Source organism: Pinus tabuliformis, chromosome 6 (genome assembly GCF_031772625.1).
Source record: "Pinus tabuliformis cultivar Carrire ecotype Pingquan chromosome 6, CPIR1, whole genome shotgun sequence".
NCBI classification, from domain to species: Eukaryota; Viridiplantae; Streptophyta; class Pinopsida; order Pinales; family Pinaceae; genus Pinus; species Pinus tabuliformis.
Window position 1 is genome coordinate 1,599,615,253 of NC_142292.1, and position 21,567 is coordinate 1,599,636,819.

At 39.9% G+C, this 21,567-nt stretch overlaps 1 protein-coding gene across 2 annotated transcripts in view; it reads right to left on the minus strand.

Annotated features, from left to right (window-relative positions):
* The window catches only part of LOC149264964 (vacuolar protein sorting-associated protein 9A-like), a 242,215-nt gene extending 221,086 nt beyond the window's left edge, over window positions 1–21,129 (minus strand). The window contains exon 1 of one of the 2 annotated variants that reach the window (XM_089429043.1): window positions 20,612–21,129. Coding sequence is in view for 1 of the 2 variants with exons in the window: in XM_089429042.1 (XP_089285168.1) it covers window positions 20,612–20,721 (110 nt within the window). In the remaining variant the exon portion in view is untranslated. The remainder of the gene's footprint in view (window positions 1–20,611) is intronic. The other variant, XM_089429042.1, reaches the window with a different exon arrangement.
* Between the last annotated feature and the right edge of the window lie 438 nt (window positions 21,130–21,567).

Consider the following 21,567-nt stretch of genomic DNA (forward strand, 5'->3'; position numbering starts at 1 on the left):
CAAGAGTCTATCATACCACTCTCCACTGACTCGAAGTCCATCTCCATTGATCCCATATCAATATCAAACATCCTAGCATAGGGAGTAAGGTAGTACACGATGCGTCCATCAGTAGTACTATGGTCCCTATCCACATTTCCCTACTCATTGGCCAGATGAGAGGTACTTCCCATGAGTCCCGGACTGCAAGGGTAGGATGTATCGGCATGAGAAGGTGAACCACTCATCTTGCTCATATGCCATAGGAGAAGGTGAACCACTCATCCTATGCATATCTCAACCATCATGGGGTATAACAGGGGAAGGTGAACCACTCACCCTATACACAGCGCACCACTAGGGGAAGGTGAACCATGTGAAAATTCCTTAACCCGGGAATCCCTACTGCAGCAACTGATGATATTTCTCCTACTTGTTAGATTCACATGAACAAGTTATTTGCAGTTTCCTATGGCAAACATCGAAATACATACACTGCAACCTACACCATTTAAATAATATGCCGAAACAAGAAACTGAACAATAGAGAAAGATACAACACAAATGACACAGTTGTTTTTGGACAAATGTCCCTGAAAAACCCAAAGCAGAAAAATCGGTGCAACAAATCTGAGGGTTATTATTATTAAGCTAAAGTTATTTATGAATACAATCTTTGGATGCCTTGTTGGCAATCCAGTACAGAGAATATCACTCAGTAGAAGAAATTAGTGAGATTACCTCACTCTACACTGCAAGTCCCGGTTGATCCAGCAGCTGAACCAACGAGTTCCCAGGCTAATTTTGCGTTGCCCCTGCGTGGGCATGCATCAGCCTCTAAGGCCCTGCATCACCTCTACTGGGAATCGATTTGCCTTCTAGAGATGATTCCAGCCCTCCCAGCCCAGAAACGTCAACCTCCTCAGCAAATTCGGACTTCTACGTGAAGGCTTTGCGTGGGGCCTGCATGAGCCCTTCCTGGCTCTGCGTCACCCTCTCTGGCCTCTGTGTGTCTCTTTGCTTCTCTATTTAGTATTCTTGGCTCCGGAGAAGATCCTCCAACCAAAACTCCCTCTTCCCCTCTCTGCGTGATCACTACAAATCACTGCACTGCCTCTAGCTACAGCAATTCGATCTGACCCTCTGTGTTTTCCAAATGACCCTCAAGCCTCCTTAAATAATCTCCTCATTGACATTCAATGGCCTAGATTAGAAGCTAATCAATGGCTTTGATCATTTATGCTTGATCCTCATCTTCTTCTAGAAGTTACACCCACAATTAGTTTAATACCCATTAATTATTTTATTTTCCTAAATTTAGACTTAGGGTCCCATTAAAAATAATTAATTATTTTAGTAAAGTTGTCTCCAGGTGGAATTTCCCAAAACGCTTTATGGTTCTTTGGAATACATGCGCCCAAGCCTCCCTGCAAAATTTGAGACTTAGAGCACATTCGATGCTACCAGAAATCAACACTCCCTCTTAGCGAGGAATGTGCTCTAGCAATGCCTCCCACTGAAGCATCACTCTGACTTCATAACATTGTCCTCTGCGTTGTTGATGTCTGACATGTTGTCCACCACCTACTGCATTGCTACTGCAACTGTACTGTTGCTGACAATGCCATTGTCAACACTGCATTCGTACTACAGCTCCCTCTGAATTTTTGCATCCATGTTGCTGCTGCCACTGCCAACTGCTCTTGCACTACAAATTGTTGTTGCTACTGCATCAGCAACGGAAAAGCATACCAAATTACTAAACTGGTGTTCAATATGATGCATCTCGATGCTGAAGATCTGATTGCTGCTAGTCCCATGCTATCATTTTGTGACATTGGCTTTAAGAAAATACTTTTGCTTGTCATTGCTATCATTTCCTAAAGAAATTGGATAAGTGGATACATTGCTTTTCATTTTCTTGTTAAGATAAGGGTTCTTGAGAATAAGTCCACTAACATATTATTTTGCGAGTGAGTATCATATCTAAGAATCATAATCTTGAATAATCAAAGTTAACTCACTCTTAGAGTACTTGATTGATCACCATTTTGATATTGTGAAGTCATCTAAGTAATCTCAAGAATTGCTAATTGTGTTGATATCTTATTGAAAGATTGACATTGTCTAATTAGCACATTAATATTGTTAAGAGGAACATTGGACCTGTGCATTTTACATTTGTTGTTGTCCATTGTGAGATTTCTAATTTTGAATTGCTTTACACTCTTTACTTGTCACTAAATAATCTTTTCAAAGAGTTCATTAAGCACTGCTTTTGGTGAAGATTATCTTTGCAATTGTTAAGTACTTTCCTTTATTGCTCTAAATTGAATATTGTCTCAAAGTGCTTAAAATCATTTAACGATCTCACCTAAAGTTAATCACCCATTTTGCATTTACATTTTAGGACTAGTAGTGCATTGTTAAAATTTACCTCCAAGCATAAGCTTGGTTAAAAGACGATAGGACCAACTTTCTCACCCAACTTGAGAAGTTTAGACCCTCACTTGTGGTTAACTCGATGACCTTGCAGTCATCAGAGCCACAGTCTCTGCAGCGCCGGAGGCATTCGGGTGGTTAGAACTCTAAGAAAGGTATCATTAATATAGCCTTTGCTATCTTCCCCTGGGTTTCTCTCCACAACCTACATTTGAGACTAACTTCAAAACAGTTGTGAGAAAGGACTACTTAGATAGGGATATAATCTAAAATTAACCAAGAATTTGCATTTCACTTATCTCTAGGTGTTGCATCTTATATAAGATAGTAAGCATCCGAAGCAGCAACTATTCATCCGGTCACTTGGTAGCTAATTTATATTGTGCAAGTGATTTGACTCCATAAGGCACTGGTCCTTCAAATAATCTAATTGAACCGTGCTAATAATTAAACTTACTAAATCATTATTAAACAAGTTGCTAGGTCATTCAGTTGTGTCTCCTGAACTTGTCATTACCTGACAAGTCTTTCATCCTGACATTTCATAGGGACTACCCCCCATACCCTGATGTAGGGAGAGCTAGAACGGAGAGGGCAGAGATTAGAGTGACAGCGCCTTCCTTAAGTTGTTGTCACATTTTACCTGTACAATTTGGGCGACAACAGTTACCATATGTCACCCACGTGGTCGTGCTCCATCCCACGTGGACTAGTCCACGTCGCTCCACTTGGCCATTTGTTCAACCTACCATGTGGCAAGCCACATCAAGTTATTTCCTCAAGACCATTTGGCCTATCATGCAACACAGCCACAGCATTAAGTCTTTCAAGCAACATAGACCTTTCTCTGTCAATCAACAGGGAAATTCCCATCTCGACGTCCGTCTCTTGGTCCATTTCCTCAACGCTCATCTATGGCACACCTCCAAAACTCCCAAGACAAAACCCTCTCGTTACATCATTAGTCGAGAATCTTTCTCTGTCTCAGGGCGGAGACCTCACCCATTTTCTGCCTGAGCCCTTGCTCCCTTCCACCGAGACATCAGGATGACATCAGCCCAAAATGACGTGACGTTGTTGCCATCGCATCCACATGGCCTCCTCCGAGAGTGCCATGTGTCATCCATCTAAAGCCCTTCGCTTCTCTAGTAAGCCTAATATCTAGCTTCCACATGGCATGCCACCATGGCACCTCGTCAACCTAGACCCACATCATACTGCCTGAGACTAGGAATCCCACCGTCAGTCACTCTGAAAATATCCGTCAATATTGGCCATCTATCTCGCCCCTTTTCCCCTCGGTGCATTTTCCAACCTCACCAAGGTAACGAAACGAACTCTTGTGATGTCAAATGTCAATAAGTAACTTTTTGTCTCTTCTTGACACTTAGTCAATTTGTGTCATAGGTCGTTGCTTGTGAAGGTAAGGATATATGCATTTATAGTGTTGCGACATCTAGTCACCCCAAGCTACCTCTCTTGAGTTATATACATATATAGATAATTTCACAAGGATAGGGATACCCTTGGCTCCTTGCCCTACAAGCTATCCTTCCTGAGCTATGGTCATACACATACATTTATATATAGCCATATATTTATGTAGAAGTCAATCCCTCCTAAGCTTTCCATATATATATATATATATATAATTGCATTCAGTCCATTACATACACAATGTGTGTGAAACTTGGCTATCCTTCCTGAGCTTGCATTAAGCACTCAGCCTGGACTTCACACATTTTAATGTGTTTACACTTCGCTTTCGGCACTTAGTCGATAAGCTATCCCTCTTAAGCTTTCTATATATGTATATATACATTTATGACTGTATGAATAGGGATGCCCTCAACTCCCTGCCATACCAGCCTAACTCTCTTGAGCTTATGTGGAATCAGTCATTGTAAATGCATGCATACGCTTAATATAATTAAGGGAAAAGCATGCTTCTCATAAGCAATCACGCAGCACAAGGCCTATTGATACTATTCATTTTAAGTACAAGAGATTATCTGGACATCAGAGGCTCGTCCACCTCTCGCACCCAACAATTATACTGAATTTTAGGCTCAAGAAGAAACACAGAGATCAGAAATTAAACCATTCCTCATTAATCACACAAGAATCACATCATTCCTCATAATTATGCAGGAAAGACCATTCCTCAAGTTCATAATGGCCATTTAAATAACACAGCAAGTATTATATAAAATTCACATCCACATAGAGCTAAATAAGCACTTATCTTATAACAAAGAACCTGGCAACTGAGATTGGGACCCCAACTCTCCACCCAACCTTGGATTGGCTTGCACTGCAATACTTTCTTGCAGCCAATAACCCCCGAGCCAGATCCAGAGCTTGAGGAGGAGTGCTTAGGAAATTCCAATGATCAATCTCATACAGTGAACAGAGCCCATTTCTCAAGTGTTCTCAATGGCTCCCAGCCATTACACCAAAGAGGCCTTTAGTCCAACATCGACAAGACAGGTGTTCTCGCAAAGCACAAAGAGTCTCAGTTGAGTTCTGGATAGACATCCACATAAATGGAAGGGAGACTTATCGGTTGCATTACCACTGCAAGAGTAAGAGCACACCTTCCCACAACTTCTCAGTGGTGCTACACCCATGTTCTCAGCCCTAAGCTACAACAGGTGTGATCAGCCCATCTAGTCCTGGAGTCTCTCATCCTACCAGTAGTTCTCAACCAGCTAGTTTTCCAGTGGGTTTATCAACCCAGGAAGCAAGCCACTGTGTTGTGATTCTCAGCCAGCAAGACCTCTCGGGTTTTATCAGCTTGGTTACCATGAGAGTGATCTCTTCCCTCCGAACTATATCTAGCATTCTCCTTCACATAGGCACACACCACCTCCATATACGATGCTCGGCCCTAGCTTCCTCACCTGCCTGCTTCTATTCTCTTGCTTGCGTTGAATCCTCCGTTTTTGCCTCTATGCGCTGTCCCTTTTTCTGCTGCTTTCCATGTTCTCAAGTTTTCCCCTAGGACTCCTGTCAACTAGTCTTTTTTTCTTTTAATGATTGTCCTGTTCCTTGTGGACTTTGCCAAGCAACATGGGCCTGTCCTCCTTCTTGGAGAAGTCCATACGCTTCTTCCAGCAGCCATTAATTTTCTCATCCAGCTTTATTAAAGGCTAAAACCAGTCAGCCCCATGCCTCTTATTAAATGGACTACTTCCTCCAAATTTCTCAAGCAACCTCCTCAACCCAAGCTCTGAAATTCGTGTCCCGTTTCTTAGTCAGCCAATTCACTGTGATTATATTTCCCAAAAACATTTACAAATGTTTACAAGAGGGAATTTAACAAAATGGGGTATCACAAAACCCCTGTTTTCAGCCTTGAAGATATTAAAAGGGGCATCAAGAAGATCCAAGATATTTATTCTATGAGGCAAGGAATTAGACCTCTGGCAACAATTAAGAGACACATTCACCTTAAACAATTCAAACAGTTACATTATCGTGCAAAATGAAAAGTCTTTATCATTTAAGTCAGAGATTAAAACCCATGCAACTCACAAAAGGACTGGAATAGGAATTATGTGAAACCCTTTTCCAAGTTCATGTCAATTGATGCATATAGATGATTGAGCCAAAAGTCCCCCATTAACATTAAACTTAACAAAATATGGAGACTTGAGTCCAAACTTTCAACCTGCCTTTTTAGAACTAGAGCTATTTGGAAAGCCCCCCTCAAACCAGAAGAAATTTTGCTGTTTGGTCTAATCTGTAGACGACTAGCAATTTCCCAACGCCTGTCCATTTAGGTGTGTCAACCTCAGCCTGTGTCTTATGTGGAAGGCTAAAGTCTTTCAAATACCTTTTATGGTATTGTAGGAGAGCCAAAGCACCCCTGGAACTAGTCCATGACCTTCTGTGGCCAATTTTTCTCAGTCCTTTTCTCTGGGAAGTCTGCCATCCTTGCATTTAATTAGTATTGAAATTATTTTTTGTCCTTGGAAATGTCATAATGATACTCTGTTTAATAGGTGCTACCTCAGAGCCCCCGTGGTGTAGATCAGTTGGCAATAAAGTGCACTGTTAAGGCACTCCTTGTGACGTTTCTGGTTCAAACCCCGACTAGCCCTGTGTGCCACGCATGGGGCCATATGGGTACACCTGGAGGTTATAGTGGGTACCAGATGGAATCAACCATGTGTCACGTCATTAACAGCCCACCCTAGTTGCCAATTCTACCAGATAAACAAATAAATAAATAAAAATAGGTGCTCCCTAAGACTTCACTTAGATTGGTAGCATGATTATAATAATCGATGTCCTCACAGATTCAAGCACAAGTTGATAATGGTGGCAATGGACCTCAACCACCTCCACCCACTCTCGAAATTTTGGACTGGGACAACATGTACGAAGAAAAGACTCCCACTGTGATAATGATACCTTTTAAGTTTTAACTTTGGTCTTATCTCCTAGTTGCACAAGGATGTTAGCTGGTCATGTTTTGTTTAACATACAAAAGCCCCAAGTTTGAAACATACTGAATACGCTTACAAGTTACTACTATAAAATCAATAGAATAGATAAGAAAGTTTGTCATGAGGTAGCCCGGCTACATGAGATCTCCAGGTGACATGGACTGATTGCAGGTCTCAAAGTAAAAATGAGATAATAACCAAAACCAAAAAATTTAGTATATTTTATGTAACTTTTAATAGACTATGGGGCAATGTTTAATTGCACCAATCCTAAGAAACTAGACTCTGGATATGTAAATGGATCCCTTCCATGTAAGATCCCAGACCTTAAAAAAATTGACCGATCTAGCACACTATAGTGTTCTAATTAACATAAGCCTTCAACAAGAACGAGAACACATAAGGGATCTGGAACTGCAACCACTTTATTTAATTAATTACTACAAATAATACATGCTAGAATAATTAACATAAGAAACCCTCGCCAATGGCATGCAAGGTTGCTCATCAAATGATATTGAAGCACAATCGCAGACCCTGGGATCAAACTAGAACTGGCCTTGCCAAGTTCTCAACAAAGGCAAAATAGATAAATAACTCAGGATGATCTCAATGCCTAGCTCCCATCCCCTTTTATAGGCTTGATGGACTCTCTAGAAGCTTTATTTTATTATTTTCCCTCGGAAAACAAAGGGGAATACCGTGGGCAGATACCATGGGTAAATACCATGGGTAGATTCCGTCTATTTTGACCATATCCAGAAAACAGAATATTACAAATCCTCCTGCCCAAAGATTGCTTGCCCTCAAGCAATCCATTGCTATCCACAACAAAAGCATCTGGACATTAATACCAGGATCCCCTACAACCCAGTGTGTTATTCTATGCCTCCATGCTAAATGATCCTGAATGGATCCTCCGATACCTGGATCCCAAACAATCCTCCAGCCAATCCTTCCCTTGATAGATTCACCTGGATCCCAAACAATCCTCCAGCCAATCCTGCCCCCAATGGATTCTCCTGGATCCCAATGCCACCTAAGTCCTGGGACCTGTGGGTTATGATACCATCTCAACCTTCCACCACTTCCCATGCCAAAGGGCCCAAGCTGCAATATGCTCTTGGCTGTGAGTATCCTCCTAGGAATCAACCCATCAATAGAGTACCAATTCATAATCTCTCGCCAATCCATGCCTTGGGAAGGATGAATACCTGCAAATCTACTATGTTGATGATGCTCGATGCTCAACTCATGTTGCTCCACTTGGTCACCCAACATGATGCATTTGGAGAACTCTACCCTACTCTTCCCAATATATAAAGGTGGGTTGGTAGTGTTGCAAGCCTTATCTATGTACTCTTGTAGAGGGTTTGAGTCATTCCTCAACACTAGACGGCTTGGTCGTTGATTCGGCACATACCCCTATGAGCTCCTCAATTTTTCTATTCTCCTGTAAGACAGTGTCTCGGACTGTCCAAACTCTCTACTTCAACATCATAAGATCTGTCTTGAAATGCATGATCCTCTCCCGAAAGTCCTCTACTGGCAATTCTGGTTCCCTGTTGAATGTCTTTGTATCTATCTGCACCAGATGCCCCACGACCACAACTTCATCTTGAACCTTTGACTGACCCTCCAAAAATGGCTCATCCTACATACTATATTTGTCATGCTTCCCCGCATGATCATGCTCATCATGTCGATTTATTACTACTGGCTCCTCATTTGATTTTCCTTGAATGTCTTCTTCCCGACCTTCTCCACATGTGGGGATAAGTTGTCCACCCTCTCTGGTTGTCAAACATGGATGTATTGGTGGACTGTTATCTACACCTGATGGCCCATACTCTTTATGGATGTTCTCCTGGATATCTATAGACTCAACTACCACATCATCAAGAGGAATTACCTCCTTCCTTTCCCCATGTACTTTGTCAAGCTGACTGATTATCATCTGCTTGTCCTGCAAGATTCTCTAAAAAGCATGGTGTTGTTGCTCACCATTTGTACTTGACTGCTTGGATCCTTCATGGGTGCTCTCCTAAAAACCGATGAACCCGACTATGGATGAATCCCCATGATCTGAAGGAGTCTTCAGTTGTTCTACCTTTGTTGCCTCCTTATCACTTGGACATGAATGGTTGAGTGCCCAAGGTCCCTTGCAGATAAAACATAGTCCTCTCCTCCTTAGTTCATTCTTGTTGCAAGTTTTACTAGCTTTGTTCTTGCTTCCTCCATCAATCCTTTTCAGCTCCTTCTTAGTCAACACCCTTCTGAGCAAATTTTATGTTTTGCATGACCAACTTGTCGACTAGATCATAGGCAGTGGGTGATACAACTAGTTCTTTCCTCCAAATGGTCAACAGTTTGGATCTTAGTATCTTGTAGATGTCAACATCTCCTTCTAGGAACAAGGACACAATCTTTTGCATGCTTGTTTTGACACGATCTGGATGGGCTAAGGTAATGCTAGTGTAAAAGTTCTAAAACACCTAAAGGATTATGTCATCACATTCCAGATTCAGCATGAAGGTTCCAAAGCTAAACTCTGCCATGAGTTCTAAGATTCTGCATTGCTTCTGAAAGGTAGGAAGCATGATGTTATCCAACCTTGAAGGACTTCTACTATTAGCTGCAATATATCTCTCATGATATCATTATTGTAAGGCAGTAGTGGTGATGTTAAGGCTATGACCCTGTTGAGACAAGAAGCAATTGTGAGCCTGACCTCTTCATAAGGATGCTCCCAGAGTTTGGGTTGTATTAATGCAAGCATGGATGGCTTGAGAGCCCTGTTGAGTTTCTTCCATTCTGGTTGCCCCACCTTGGATAGACATGTGTCTAATTCCTCCAACTTATGAAGGTCTATGACTAACTTTGTTTGTTGCAATTCAGAGCCAAGTGCGAAGAGCTTAGCTCCTCTTACTTGACCTTCCTTCACCTCCCATGGTTGCTTCTATTGCAGAATGACATGGACCCTTTTTGAGAATGGTTTGCTGCTTTGACCATCATTTTGGTCTATGGAGGTATTGTTGCGCAAAGGACCATATATCCTCACTAGTTCATCAAGAATTTTCTAGGTGTTTTCCAAAGTCTCTTCAAGATGACCCATCTTCTCACATACCAAAGCAATAAACTATGCAAGATTACATCAAACATTACTATGCCTCCTCAAATTTTGGCCCCGTTGAAGCTTCACTAGCAAATAGCTTCCCAGCCTTGCAAGAAAAACATGTATCTTTCCAAACACATGAATATAAAATGGGAGCAAATCTAACTAAAGAGTAGATCCATTCATAAGAGGCAGATGTACATACTTGATGAATCGCTCCACCATAAACTATAACCTTGGATTAGCTTTCTCCAAGCATTGGGTCCCGTCGGCCCGGAATAAAGGTTGTTGTGCAGGCAAATTATTTTGAAACAAATATAAAACAACCAATAGAGAAGTACGCCCTCATCCTAAGCGATTGCTTCCACCAAGCACATGCATGCAATAGTATGGGGTCTCCCTCAAGAATGTTCTCCTCTAATTGCTGGATTGTTTTGGCTATTCTTAAATTAAAATTGTTGCTAACAATCCAAACGTCGATCCATTGTCAACCTGTTTTCAATGGTCCCTTCATCAGTTGCACCCAAAGCAACCAGCGATGGATAAAACCTTTAGCCAAACGAATGGATTTTTCGTGCGTGACCGAGGCTTCTCCTTTCAAACTAAATGATCTATTCAAATCCTCATGCTTTATTGGTGAGAGCACATGTCCTAGGTTGTAATGATAGACTTTATTGTAAGATCAGAGTTGAATGTACCAAAGGATTTGGCTTCACTGTTTGGGCACATGGGCATATGGCCCTCATAGCCTTGGCGCCTCAATCCTCTACTACTTGCACGACCCTTGATTGTTTGACTGCCCGACAATTGATTGGAGTCCGTAAATGATCTATATGGTTGGTGGAGGCAGCTCCCACCTCTTGATGGCTTTCATTCTTACTAGTTAAGAAGGCCATATTTTCTACTTGCTTGACCTAGTTGCCTCTATTTCCCCCCTTCAGACGTTGGATGAACAAACCAACTAGAGATCTCTTTTTCTTTTTCTCTTTTCTAAAGTTCAACCGATTGATTTATTCTGTTTTGGACTGCATCTGGATTGGAGACGAACTGTTGCGTGATCTTGTATATTGGAATCTTGTTGTGCCATTGGGCCATTGTCTGACTCCTCAATAACGCATAACCGTTGTAAGATTCTCCAGGACTTGGGCCCTAGATTTGTTCACCCATGAACAGTCAACCATTGTGCTAATAGGTGACCACGTCGCAGGCTTGTGGGAATGAGTCGTGAGAAGTCAAACGACCTCAACCTCTTGGCACTACGTCCATTGTTCATGATTGTGAAGATCCACGAGTACCCTGTGATCTGCCAAATAGCGCTCACAGTAATGCTCCACAAACTCTGCCACGTGCTCTTTCTCTACTCGTTGTGTGGCTTTCCAGAGTGCGCTTCCTTCTGCTGCTGGTGTGACGGTGCTTCTTGATGCTCCCCTCGCATTGTACTGCAACAAGATTTGACCCTTACTGTAACATCCCTACTTATTGATTGTGGTGGCTAAGCGACCGAAACTCATTCCTTGGCTCTAGACAAACCTTCCATAACAATTGTTGGGGTCTGCAGTCTTACTAGAGGCCTCGCTATGCATAAGTTTTGGCCTGTCGGCCTTACCAAAAATTCTTGATGGTTTTGACTACTATGGATCAACAATGAGGGTGTCTCTAGCTCATGCACTATTGGGAGATTGCAATTCAAGTTTTGCGGTCACTGCAATTGCTACAAACATTCGGATCGACCTCCACACTGCTACAACTAGTTGCTCGGCCTTATGACATCCCAATCCACAGAAAAATCCTCCGTCTATGGTTGATCCTTAATCCTGCAATGTGCGATGACCTCACAACTTTCAAATCACCCCAACTCTGCTTGCGCTACAGGACTGGCAAGAATACTCTTGGTCTAAGCATTCGAATTTCTTAGAGACAACACTGATGGCCTACAGAATTCGATCCTTAACAAACAAACAAAAAAATCGACGTCTGAGAAGAATAAGACTAGTGAAATTCTGCCAGAAATTGAAACTCTCCTTGCCCAAAATTGTTGATCGTGACTAATATTTTAGAATTCATTATTCTTGAAAGATTATAAAAAACAATCCGGCCAGGCAAATAAATATTGCGCCTCTTGATGATTCTCGAACTAGCAGTAATAGATCTTCAAAATTAACTCAAAAGTAAGAGACCAACTAAGGTGATACCAGATACCACCGAAGATGGAAACTGTCGGCTAGGATGAGAAGAAATCCCACCGAATTTACAACAATCCTACAAACATAAATCCCTCAAGCTGGCAGGATGCACAGTTCTGATACCACTATAAGATCCCAAGCCTTAAAAAAATTGACCGATCTAGCACACTATAGTGTTCTAATTAACATAAGCCTTCAACAAGAACGAGAACACATAAGGGATCTAGCACTGCAGCCACTTTATTTAATTAATTACTACAAATAATACATGTCAGTATAATTAACATAAGAAACCCTCACCAATGGCATGCAAGGCTGCTCATCAAACGATACTGAAGCACAACTGTAGACCCTAGATGGATATTAGGATATTTCGACACATAGGAAATAATTAAGTACAACTTCGTCTAGTGTATAGTTAGGTAAAATGTATTTCTTTAGTATGTACTTTTTGTAACTTATAATCTGACAGTCACGATATGTTCTAGACATGAAGTGATCCGACGGTTCATTCTCTCCTCGGTATTACCGACACTTGATCTGTGGCTTAACACCCGATTGGTCCATGATATCTATTTAAAGAGCATGGAGGGTCATTTGTTAGGTGACCGTTCATGAGAGAAGCTTATGTAAATCTTCTTTCTTTTACATTAATAAATTTCCTGAAGTGGCTGCGTTGGCTCAGGCCGTGGACTGTTTCCCTCCTTGAGGGTTTTAACCACGTCAAGAATACCGGTGTACTAATCTGTGATATGTTTGTAAGTGGTATCCTTTGGTGTTCTATCTAAGGAACTTACCTTGTAAATTCCTACATGGTATCTGAGCTATTTGAGGGCCACATTCGTTGGTGATCCAAATCCAAAGCCGGTACAACTGCATTTGATTGTTGTTTCGTAGATCTATTGTTTCTGACCGCTTTTGGGCTGAGAGGACTACTCTATTGTGTTAGGAGCATCTGTTCCAGTGAGGAACCCCTTTCATTTCACGCGAAAAGGTTTCTGGTAGCCCTAGCTACGTCATTTTTAAGATTTGGAGGTATACAGTCTTTATTTGCAGTTATAGTTATTTATCTTTATGTTTATTTCAGTTTATAGTCCTCTATAATTTTTTTTATTACCAGATCTATACCTTTCATTTTGCGTATGCTCTCTGCCCCGCGACTTTGTGCAATCTGGGCAAACCAGAAACAGAAAGAAAGGATTTTTCTCATGCATATGCTCTTTTCCGTTGCGCCTTAGTGCGATCTCGGAAAACCAGAAACATTGAGGAAAATATATAGTTTCTGGTGAAATCTAACTTTAAGCCGTAAGGCTTGGATTACTTTTGCGTGTTCGTTTTGGTTTGTGTGGTTTTTTTGTTTTGTAGGCAAAAATGGGGTTTTCCAAGTAAGCACGCACTCCAAAGCTTCAATGAGCAAACCCCCACCCCCCCTCCTTCCTCTTTTCCAAAAACTACTAACATTTTAAACTAGCTCACTTGGTCCAAAGTTATTTTATGAGAATAGAGGTCTTGGGTTTAAGTCTTTCTTTTTGTTGAGTTACTTTTTCAAAAAACACATGTAACTTATGTTTTAAAGTTACTTTATGTAAAAGTGTTTTCACCCATTATAAAAAGTGAGTCACTTATAATTCTAAAGTCATTTTATCTTTATTTATTTAAGTTACAATTTAGTGGATAGTTCAAAAAGTACCATTATAAAAGTGACTTTCACTTATTTATAAAAGTGGGTCACATAAAGTTTTTTTTAAAGTGAGCTAATCAGATTAAGTTTGGAAGGGGGGCAGGGGGGTGGTTAGGCGGGAATTTTTTTTTAATATAACATTATCTCCCCAACATTCACGTAGTTTGTCGGCATCTTCAACAACTTTTATTCAAAAAGCCATAACTTTATCCAGACGCCGTTTTTTTTTAATCGGCCTAATTTTTCGAGATCTTTCCATTGGAACACTAAGTTTCAGCATCTGCAGCTTCAGTTTCTTTTAACATGGAAAGTCCATGCCAAGTTATTCTTGACAGCACCAACTACTTCCAATGGCTATCCTACATTGTGGATTTACTTAGAAGTAAAGGTCTTTATAGAATAGCCTCAGGGCAAGAGTCTAAACCTAAAGATAAAGATAAGCAAGCCAAATGGGAAAATAAGCAAGATCAAGCACGTGGGTTGATGATGTCTATTTCTCCAAACCTTAGATTCCATATCGTAGAAATTGATACCCCTGATGAAGCAATGAAACAGCTCAATAAAAAATTTTGAATTAAAAATGAAATTAGAGCCCATCAACTCGAAAATGAGTTGTTTACGTTGAACCCCAATAATTTTTCTTCCATTGAAGATTTTTTGTCCAAGTTCAAGACTCTTAGACTTCTCTTGGAAGGTGTTAAAGTTAAAAAATAATACAGTAGCCTTATCTATTCTATTCTAAGTTAGGACCAGCCTACTCTGTGTTTATTTCCACCTTCTATTCTACAAGTCCCCCTCTTTTGATGCATTTTGTGATTCTTTAATAAGAGAGAAAGAAAAACTCTTACATCTTGGTCTTCTTAATACTGGAAACTCTTTTAAGAAAGCCTTAGCAACCCAGCAGCAACCAAGTTCAAAGAATCATAAGAAGCAGCATCCTGAAAAGAATGGTCCTAAACCAAACAAGGGTCCTAAGCAATTTCAATCTCACAATGAAAAATTAACTCAACAAAATGATAAGGCAACTAAAAACAAGGGGAAGAAGACTAATAGACATTGCAACTTTTGTAATCGTGATGGCCACTTAGAATCCAAATGCTCTAAAGAATATGGAAGCCTTGGAAGCAACAATGAAGAAGCATAACATCCATTCAGAGCACTCTTCAACTTCAACTTCATCTTCAGGAATAGCACTTTTTGCATGTGGTTGTCAAGCATCTCGATCTGGTTATGCACTAAATGTATCTTCTACTTCTCATTCTCATGAGTGGCTCTTTGATTCTGGAGCTTCTTATCACATGGCCAAAAACAAGGCCATGTTTTCTTCTTTAAATGATTGTAACACCAAAAATATATATGTTGGTGATGATAGATCTCTTAGTGTTGTAGGGACTGGAACTATTCATCTAGACAATGGTCAATTTAATGATGTATTATGCGTTCCTACCTTATCATGCAACCTTCTATCTGTATATCAGATAACTCATTCAAGTGAAGGTAAGACTATAGAATTTTCACCTCATGATGTTGTAACTAAGGACCTAAGAGATCCTAGACAGATTTTAGCTACTGGCATTGCTGATGATTCTACAAGGTTGTATAAGTTTAACAACTTTGGCTCATCAACTCTTCCCTCGGTATTTGTTGCTCATAATGATTAAGTAAGCAAACTTTGGCATGAGCTATTTGATCACTTAAATTATCGCTCCCTTCAAAATCTATGTAAAGAAAATATGGTGACAGGTCTTCCTATGGTATCTTGCAAAGATGGTGTTTGTTCCGGATGTCTACTTGGAAAACATGATCGGGATAGTTTTGAAAAACGTGCCACTTGACACGCCTCAGCCCCTTTACAGCTTGTGCATAGTGATTTATGTGGTCCACTTCCAACTGTTTCATTCTTTGGCTACAAGTATTTCTTAACTTTCATTGATGATTTCTCCAAACGCACTTGGATATACTTCTTAAAACTCAAGCGTGAAGTCTTTAACATTTTCTTGGCCTTTAAGGCCTTCGTTGAAAAACAATTTGGACATCAAATTCTTAAGCTAAGATCTGATAATGGTGGAGAATATGTTAACAAATTCATCAAATTTTGCACTGAGCATGGAATTCAATTGCAACATATTGTTCCATATACTCCACAACAAAATGGTGTACTTGAAACGAAGAATCGCACCTTAAAGGAAATGGCTAATTGTATGCTTCAATCTAAAGGACTTAGTCTTAATTTTTGGGCAGAAGCAATTAACTGTGCAAATTACATAGTAAATCGCACTCCTACTAAGGTTTTAAAGAATATCACTCTAGAAGAAGCATGGAACTCAATTAAACCAGATGTAAATCACTTTCGTGTTTTTGGAAGTGAAGCATGGGCCCATATTCCAGATGAGAAACATAAAGCCTTAGACCCTAAGAGTGAAAATGTATTTTTGTTGGATATTCTTAATATGTCAAAGGATATAGACTTCTTCAACCTAGAGCCAAAAATGTTATCATTAGAAGAGATGTAAAGTTTGCTGAAAATATATCGGCCTACGAGCCTAGTTATGCAAATGTGCCACCTCTCTCTATCCCTTCTACTTCTGAAAATATTTCTTCTTTAGATAATGACGGCGAGGATGACAATCCTCCCCCGCCTTCTCAGGATCCTCCTTCGGCGCCTCAGCTTCCAAAATGGGTCTGCGCTACTCGGGATGCAGCAGGTGCTCTTGTAGGTGATCCTACAAATCAGCGTCGTACACGTTCTCAGTTCGATAGAGCCTCTTCTTTACTAGCTCAAACTTCAGTGAATTATGATCCTAACACCTTTGCATAAGCTTCAGGCCATCCAAATTGGGACGCAGTTATGAATGAAGAATATCATTCATTATTGCAAATGATACATGGGACCTTGTTCCTCTACCAAAGGGACCAAAACTTGTTAAATGCAAATGGGTTTACAGAACCAAGTTTGGACCAGATGGAAAAGTTGATAAACATAAAGCTCGTCTTGTTGCTAAGGGTTTTTCACAAGTTGAAGGCATTGACTATACTGCAACCTTCTCCCCTGTTGCCAAAATGAACTCTATTCGCCTTGTTCTTTCCCTTGCTGCCTCTTTCAAATGGGAAGCCCATCAGATGGATGTCAAATCCACCTTCTTGCATGGGGACTTGCACGAAGAAATCTATAAGAAACAACCTCCTGGCTTTATCCAAACAGACTCTAGCCTTGTATGTCGGCTTAAGAAATCCTTTTATGGTCTCAAGCAAGCCCCTTGAGCTTGGTATGCCAAAATGGATAGTTTTCTTTTAGATATTGGCTTTTTTAGGTGTCATTTTGACAATATTGTCTACACCAAGAAAGTTGGTAAGTCTCTTATCATTCTTGTTCTTTATGTTGATGATCTTATCCTTACTGGTGGTGATCCCAACCCTATAAACCATGTGAAGTCCAACCTTAAAATCAGTTTGAAATGACAGACTTAGGACACTTGCATTATTTTCTTGGTCTTCAAGTCTTGCAATCCAAAGAAGGTATTTCCCTTTCCCAGTCCAAGTATGTTTGTGATCTTCTATGTCACTTTCACATCGAAAACTATAAGCCAACCCCTTCTCCCTTTCAATCTGGAGTCAAACTTTCAATCACTTGTACTTCCCCTAAAGTTGATGCAACCTTATATCATCAGCTTGTTGGAAAACTTTTGTATCTGACCCATACCCGTCCTAACCTTTCCCTTGTCGTTGCCCTTGTTGCTCGGTTTATGCAAAAAACCCACATGAAAGTAATTGGCAAGCAGCTAAAAGAATACTTCTTTATGTTCAAGGTATAGTTCAGTTTGGGATTCATTACAATGCATAAGCATCTCCTTGGGATTCACTGATTCTGATTGGGTTGATGACCCTGATGATCGGAAGTCTACTGCAGGTTATGTCTTCACTCTTGGTTCTGGACCTATTACATGGGCTTGCAAAAAACAAAGTGCCACTTCTCTTTCTTCAGCAGAAGCAGAGTATCATTGCGTCGTTGAAGCTAGTAAGGAAGCCATGTGGCTTCGTCAGATCCTGTTAGAGTTTGGTTTTCAACAGCAGCATCCGACTACACTTTGGTGTGATAATCAAAGTGCCATTCAACTATGCAAAGATCTAGTCCAACATCAGCGCAGCAAACACATTGAACTACATATGCACTTCATCAGAAAGCTCATTCATGGCCATGTTCTTGAAGTGCAATATTGTTCAACCGATGATCAAGTTGCAAACAACTTTACAAAGGCTCTCACAGAGGCGAAGTTTACTAAACTTCGATTTATGGTTGGAGTTCAGGAAGTTGTCACTAAGGGGGGATAGGCTCTAATGGCTCCTTCCTTCTCCTATTTTGTCATCTTTGTACATCCTTCAATCCTATCCCAAGTTGTTCTTAAGGGGGATGTTAGGATATTCCGACACATAGGAAATAATTAAGTACAACTTGGTCTAGTGTATAGTTAGGTAAAGTGTGTTTCTTTGGTATGTACTTTTTGTAACTTATAATCTGACAGTCACGATATGTTTTAGACATGAAGTGATCCGACGGTTCATTCTCCCCTCAGTATTACCAACACATGATTCGTGGCTTAACACCCGATTGGTCCATGATCTCTATTTAAAGAGCATGGAAGGTCATTTGTCAGGTGACAGTTCATGAAAGAAGCTTATGTAAATTTTCTTTCTTTTACATTAATAAATTGCCTGAAGTGGCCACGTTGGCTCAGGCCATGCACTGTTTCCCTCCTTGAGGGTTTTAACGACATCAAGAATACCAGTATATTTGTCTGTGATCTGTTTGTGAGTGGTGTCCTTTGGTGTTCTATCTAAGGAACTTACCCTATAAATTCTTACAATGGATCCACCAAACAAATTACTCCCATGGGGTTTTCGTCCCTACCAAGTTCTCAACAAAGGCAAAATAGATAAATAACTCAGGATGATCTCAATGCCTAGCTCCCATCCCCTTTTATAGGCTTGATGGACTCTCTAGAAGCTTTATTTTATTATTTTCCCTCGGAAAACGAATGGGAATACCATGGGCAGATACCATGGGTAAATAATATGGGTAGACTCCGTCTATTTTGACCATATTCAGAAAATGGAATATTACTTTCCATTACAAAGGCTTGCAGATATGAAAAATACAAATATGAGAAAGCATAGATATTAAAGATTTTCCACTTATATGAAAGAACAGATTGGTGACTTTATACACTAAAAGAAGCAAAAAGGTTTTGGTTCATTACTATAAGCATTCCAAGCTGCTAAATGAGTTCAGACCACATACAGAACCATCATTGATCTGGATTTTATGGAGGCGTAGTAAGCTGGGGAAGTGTGTGATAGCGTTCTTTAAAACCAAGTCTGTCATCATTTTCTCTCAAACCAGCTTTTCTTTGCATTTGCATCATCTGGAGCTTCTACGATGAAGGATAATTTCACTCAAATGCAAGTCAGCTAGTTCAGCAGCGAGCGTACCAAAAGTGCAACCTGCTTCACTCTTGAGAAAGGTAATTCTGAATAAATATGACATGTTTATCAGTGCATCACTACAGTATAACTGGAGGCAAGTCTGACAAACTCGATGGACTCGATGATATAGTTCATTTGCTTGCTTAATCTAATATAACACTTGATGGCATAGCTAATTTGCGTGATTAATCTAGTACGAAGGGTGCTGATGCAGCCTTAAAAATTACTCCTTTTAAACAGCTCCATGGGCTGTTATCTTATTGCAACAGAAGTAGAAAGGTGCATCTACAGCCCAGTCTGGATGAGATATTTAAGGTAACATGTGTCTGTAACATTAATAAACAAGATTGAAAACAAATTGTCATCCTTAAAAATAAAATAAAATAAAAACCAACCATAATAATAAAATAAAAGAATATATAATAATAAAATAAATTAGCATAGGTTCATCTTAACCATGATCTTTTAAACATATATAGGTCTGTACCTTGATTTCAGTTTTATCCCTCTAAGTGCTTAATATAATAAATTAGAATTACGATGAATCTATACAAATAGTAATTTTGCAATAACAAGATGTCGGGACAGAGAAAATTATCATACAAGTTCATTTTTAAAGTAGACGAGATGCCAATAAGCATCGAAATCCTCTACTACAATATCCAGAGAAAGTGTTCTTTATTTTGTCTGAATCATCCCTAGGTTGCAAGGAGGTTATTCATCAAGAATCATCGCAAATTACCCATTGAACATGTCACAAGGGCTTGGATGGCATAACCGCTTCTCGGCAGAACTCATCTCCTCCTATGATCCAATGACGGCAGGGCTTCTTTTTCCATTTCCTTCATAGGAATTCATGGTTATGCCAAATTGATACCATGTGGAGCCTGTGAACAGATAATACTCTACGCTTTTGGTTTGCACGGGGAAGCCTATGGGTTTTGATCTGGGCTTGCTAAGGTCAGACTTCACCCAGACCAGGAGGTACCGAATACACTTTTGGGTATGAAAATAGTGGGTGCCAATCATTGTTTTGTCTAGACCCATCATTTTTTCATTATTTTTCTTGCCTTGGATTAACTTCAATCGACATTCTGCAACCCTGCCTTCTTAATCAATGAATGGCGCAGCTTAGGCAATCCGAAAATTTGAAGTACCCCATTAATTCTGGGCTAAATGCTCTCATTGTATCATCTATGGTGTCGTCTGTAATGTACTTAATAATCAACAAAATCCGCTGTGTGTCTGTAAATGAAGGGAGAATGTCGGCAATTACCTTTTGATAGAGCGAACGAGATCTGCTGCGGACGGATGGCGCATACGCTCCAGAAAGTCATGAAAAGTTAGAGGAGCTGTGGCAGCATTGAAAATGTCCGCGTTCTGCATCTCTGTTTATGCCTTTCAATTCAATTCAATTCAATTGCGAGGCGTCATCCAAACCAAATCCCCAGCACTGCTTCTGAAACCCAACTATGTAAAAAAAATACTTCACAAATAACAAAATACTGAAAACTCTCTCCGGAATCGAATGTGTGTCGCGTGTTGGAGTCTTCCTCCTGTGAGTGCACTTCACAAATTTGACTCAAAATCGTTGGGACGACGCTTTGCGATAATAATACTAAACGATTTCTTAAACCAAGTGAGAATCTCTCCCGGCCTGCTGTAGGAGCCTGATGTTATTTATCTTTACATATACATGGGTTTTATCTATACAAATACATGAAGTATACCACCGTAGTGGAGTTTAGATACATGTAAGAATTTATGGGAAAAATTTGCGAAGGAATTTATAATCGTATGCAAAGGGGCATTGAGTGGGGTTTCCAATTTCTGTTTCAGAATAAAAGGAGCCTACTGATCTTGGCTTTTTGTTTGTCGTACTTTAGAGACTTCTGGTTGACATGTTGTTTGTCATAACTTGACAACGAGTGTTAGATAACAAGTTTTATGTTAAATTTAGTAATAAGTTTACAAAAATTTAATTCTTTAAATTTTGTTATATATATATAATTTAAATTATTTATAATTTTTGCAAATAAAATTTAATTCTTAAATTATTAACAAATTTATAAAACAAAAGTGTGTGTTTTGAGGGTTAATTTAATTTGTTAAGTTCTTATTGTTAAAGTATTTTTGTTATTAAGAGTTTATGGGTTCAATTCTCAAAACACTCTCGGGGTCAAGTTATGTGGTTGAGCTAGCAGGAAATGATCTCTTCAGATGGATCTACTT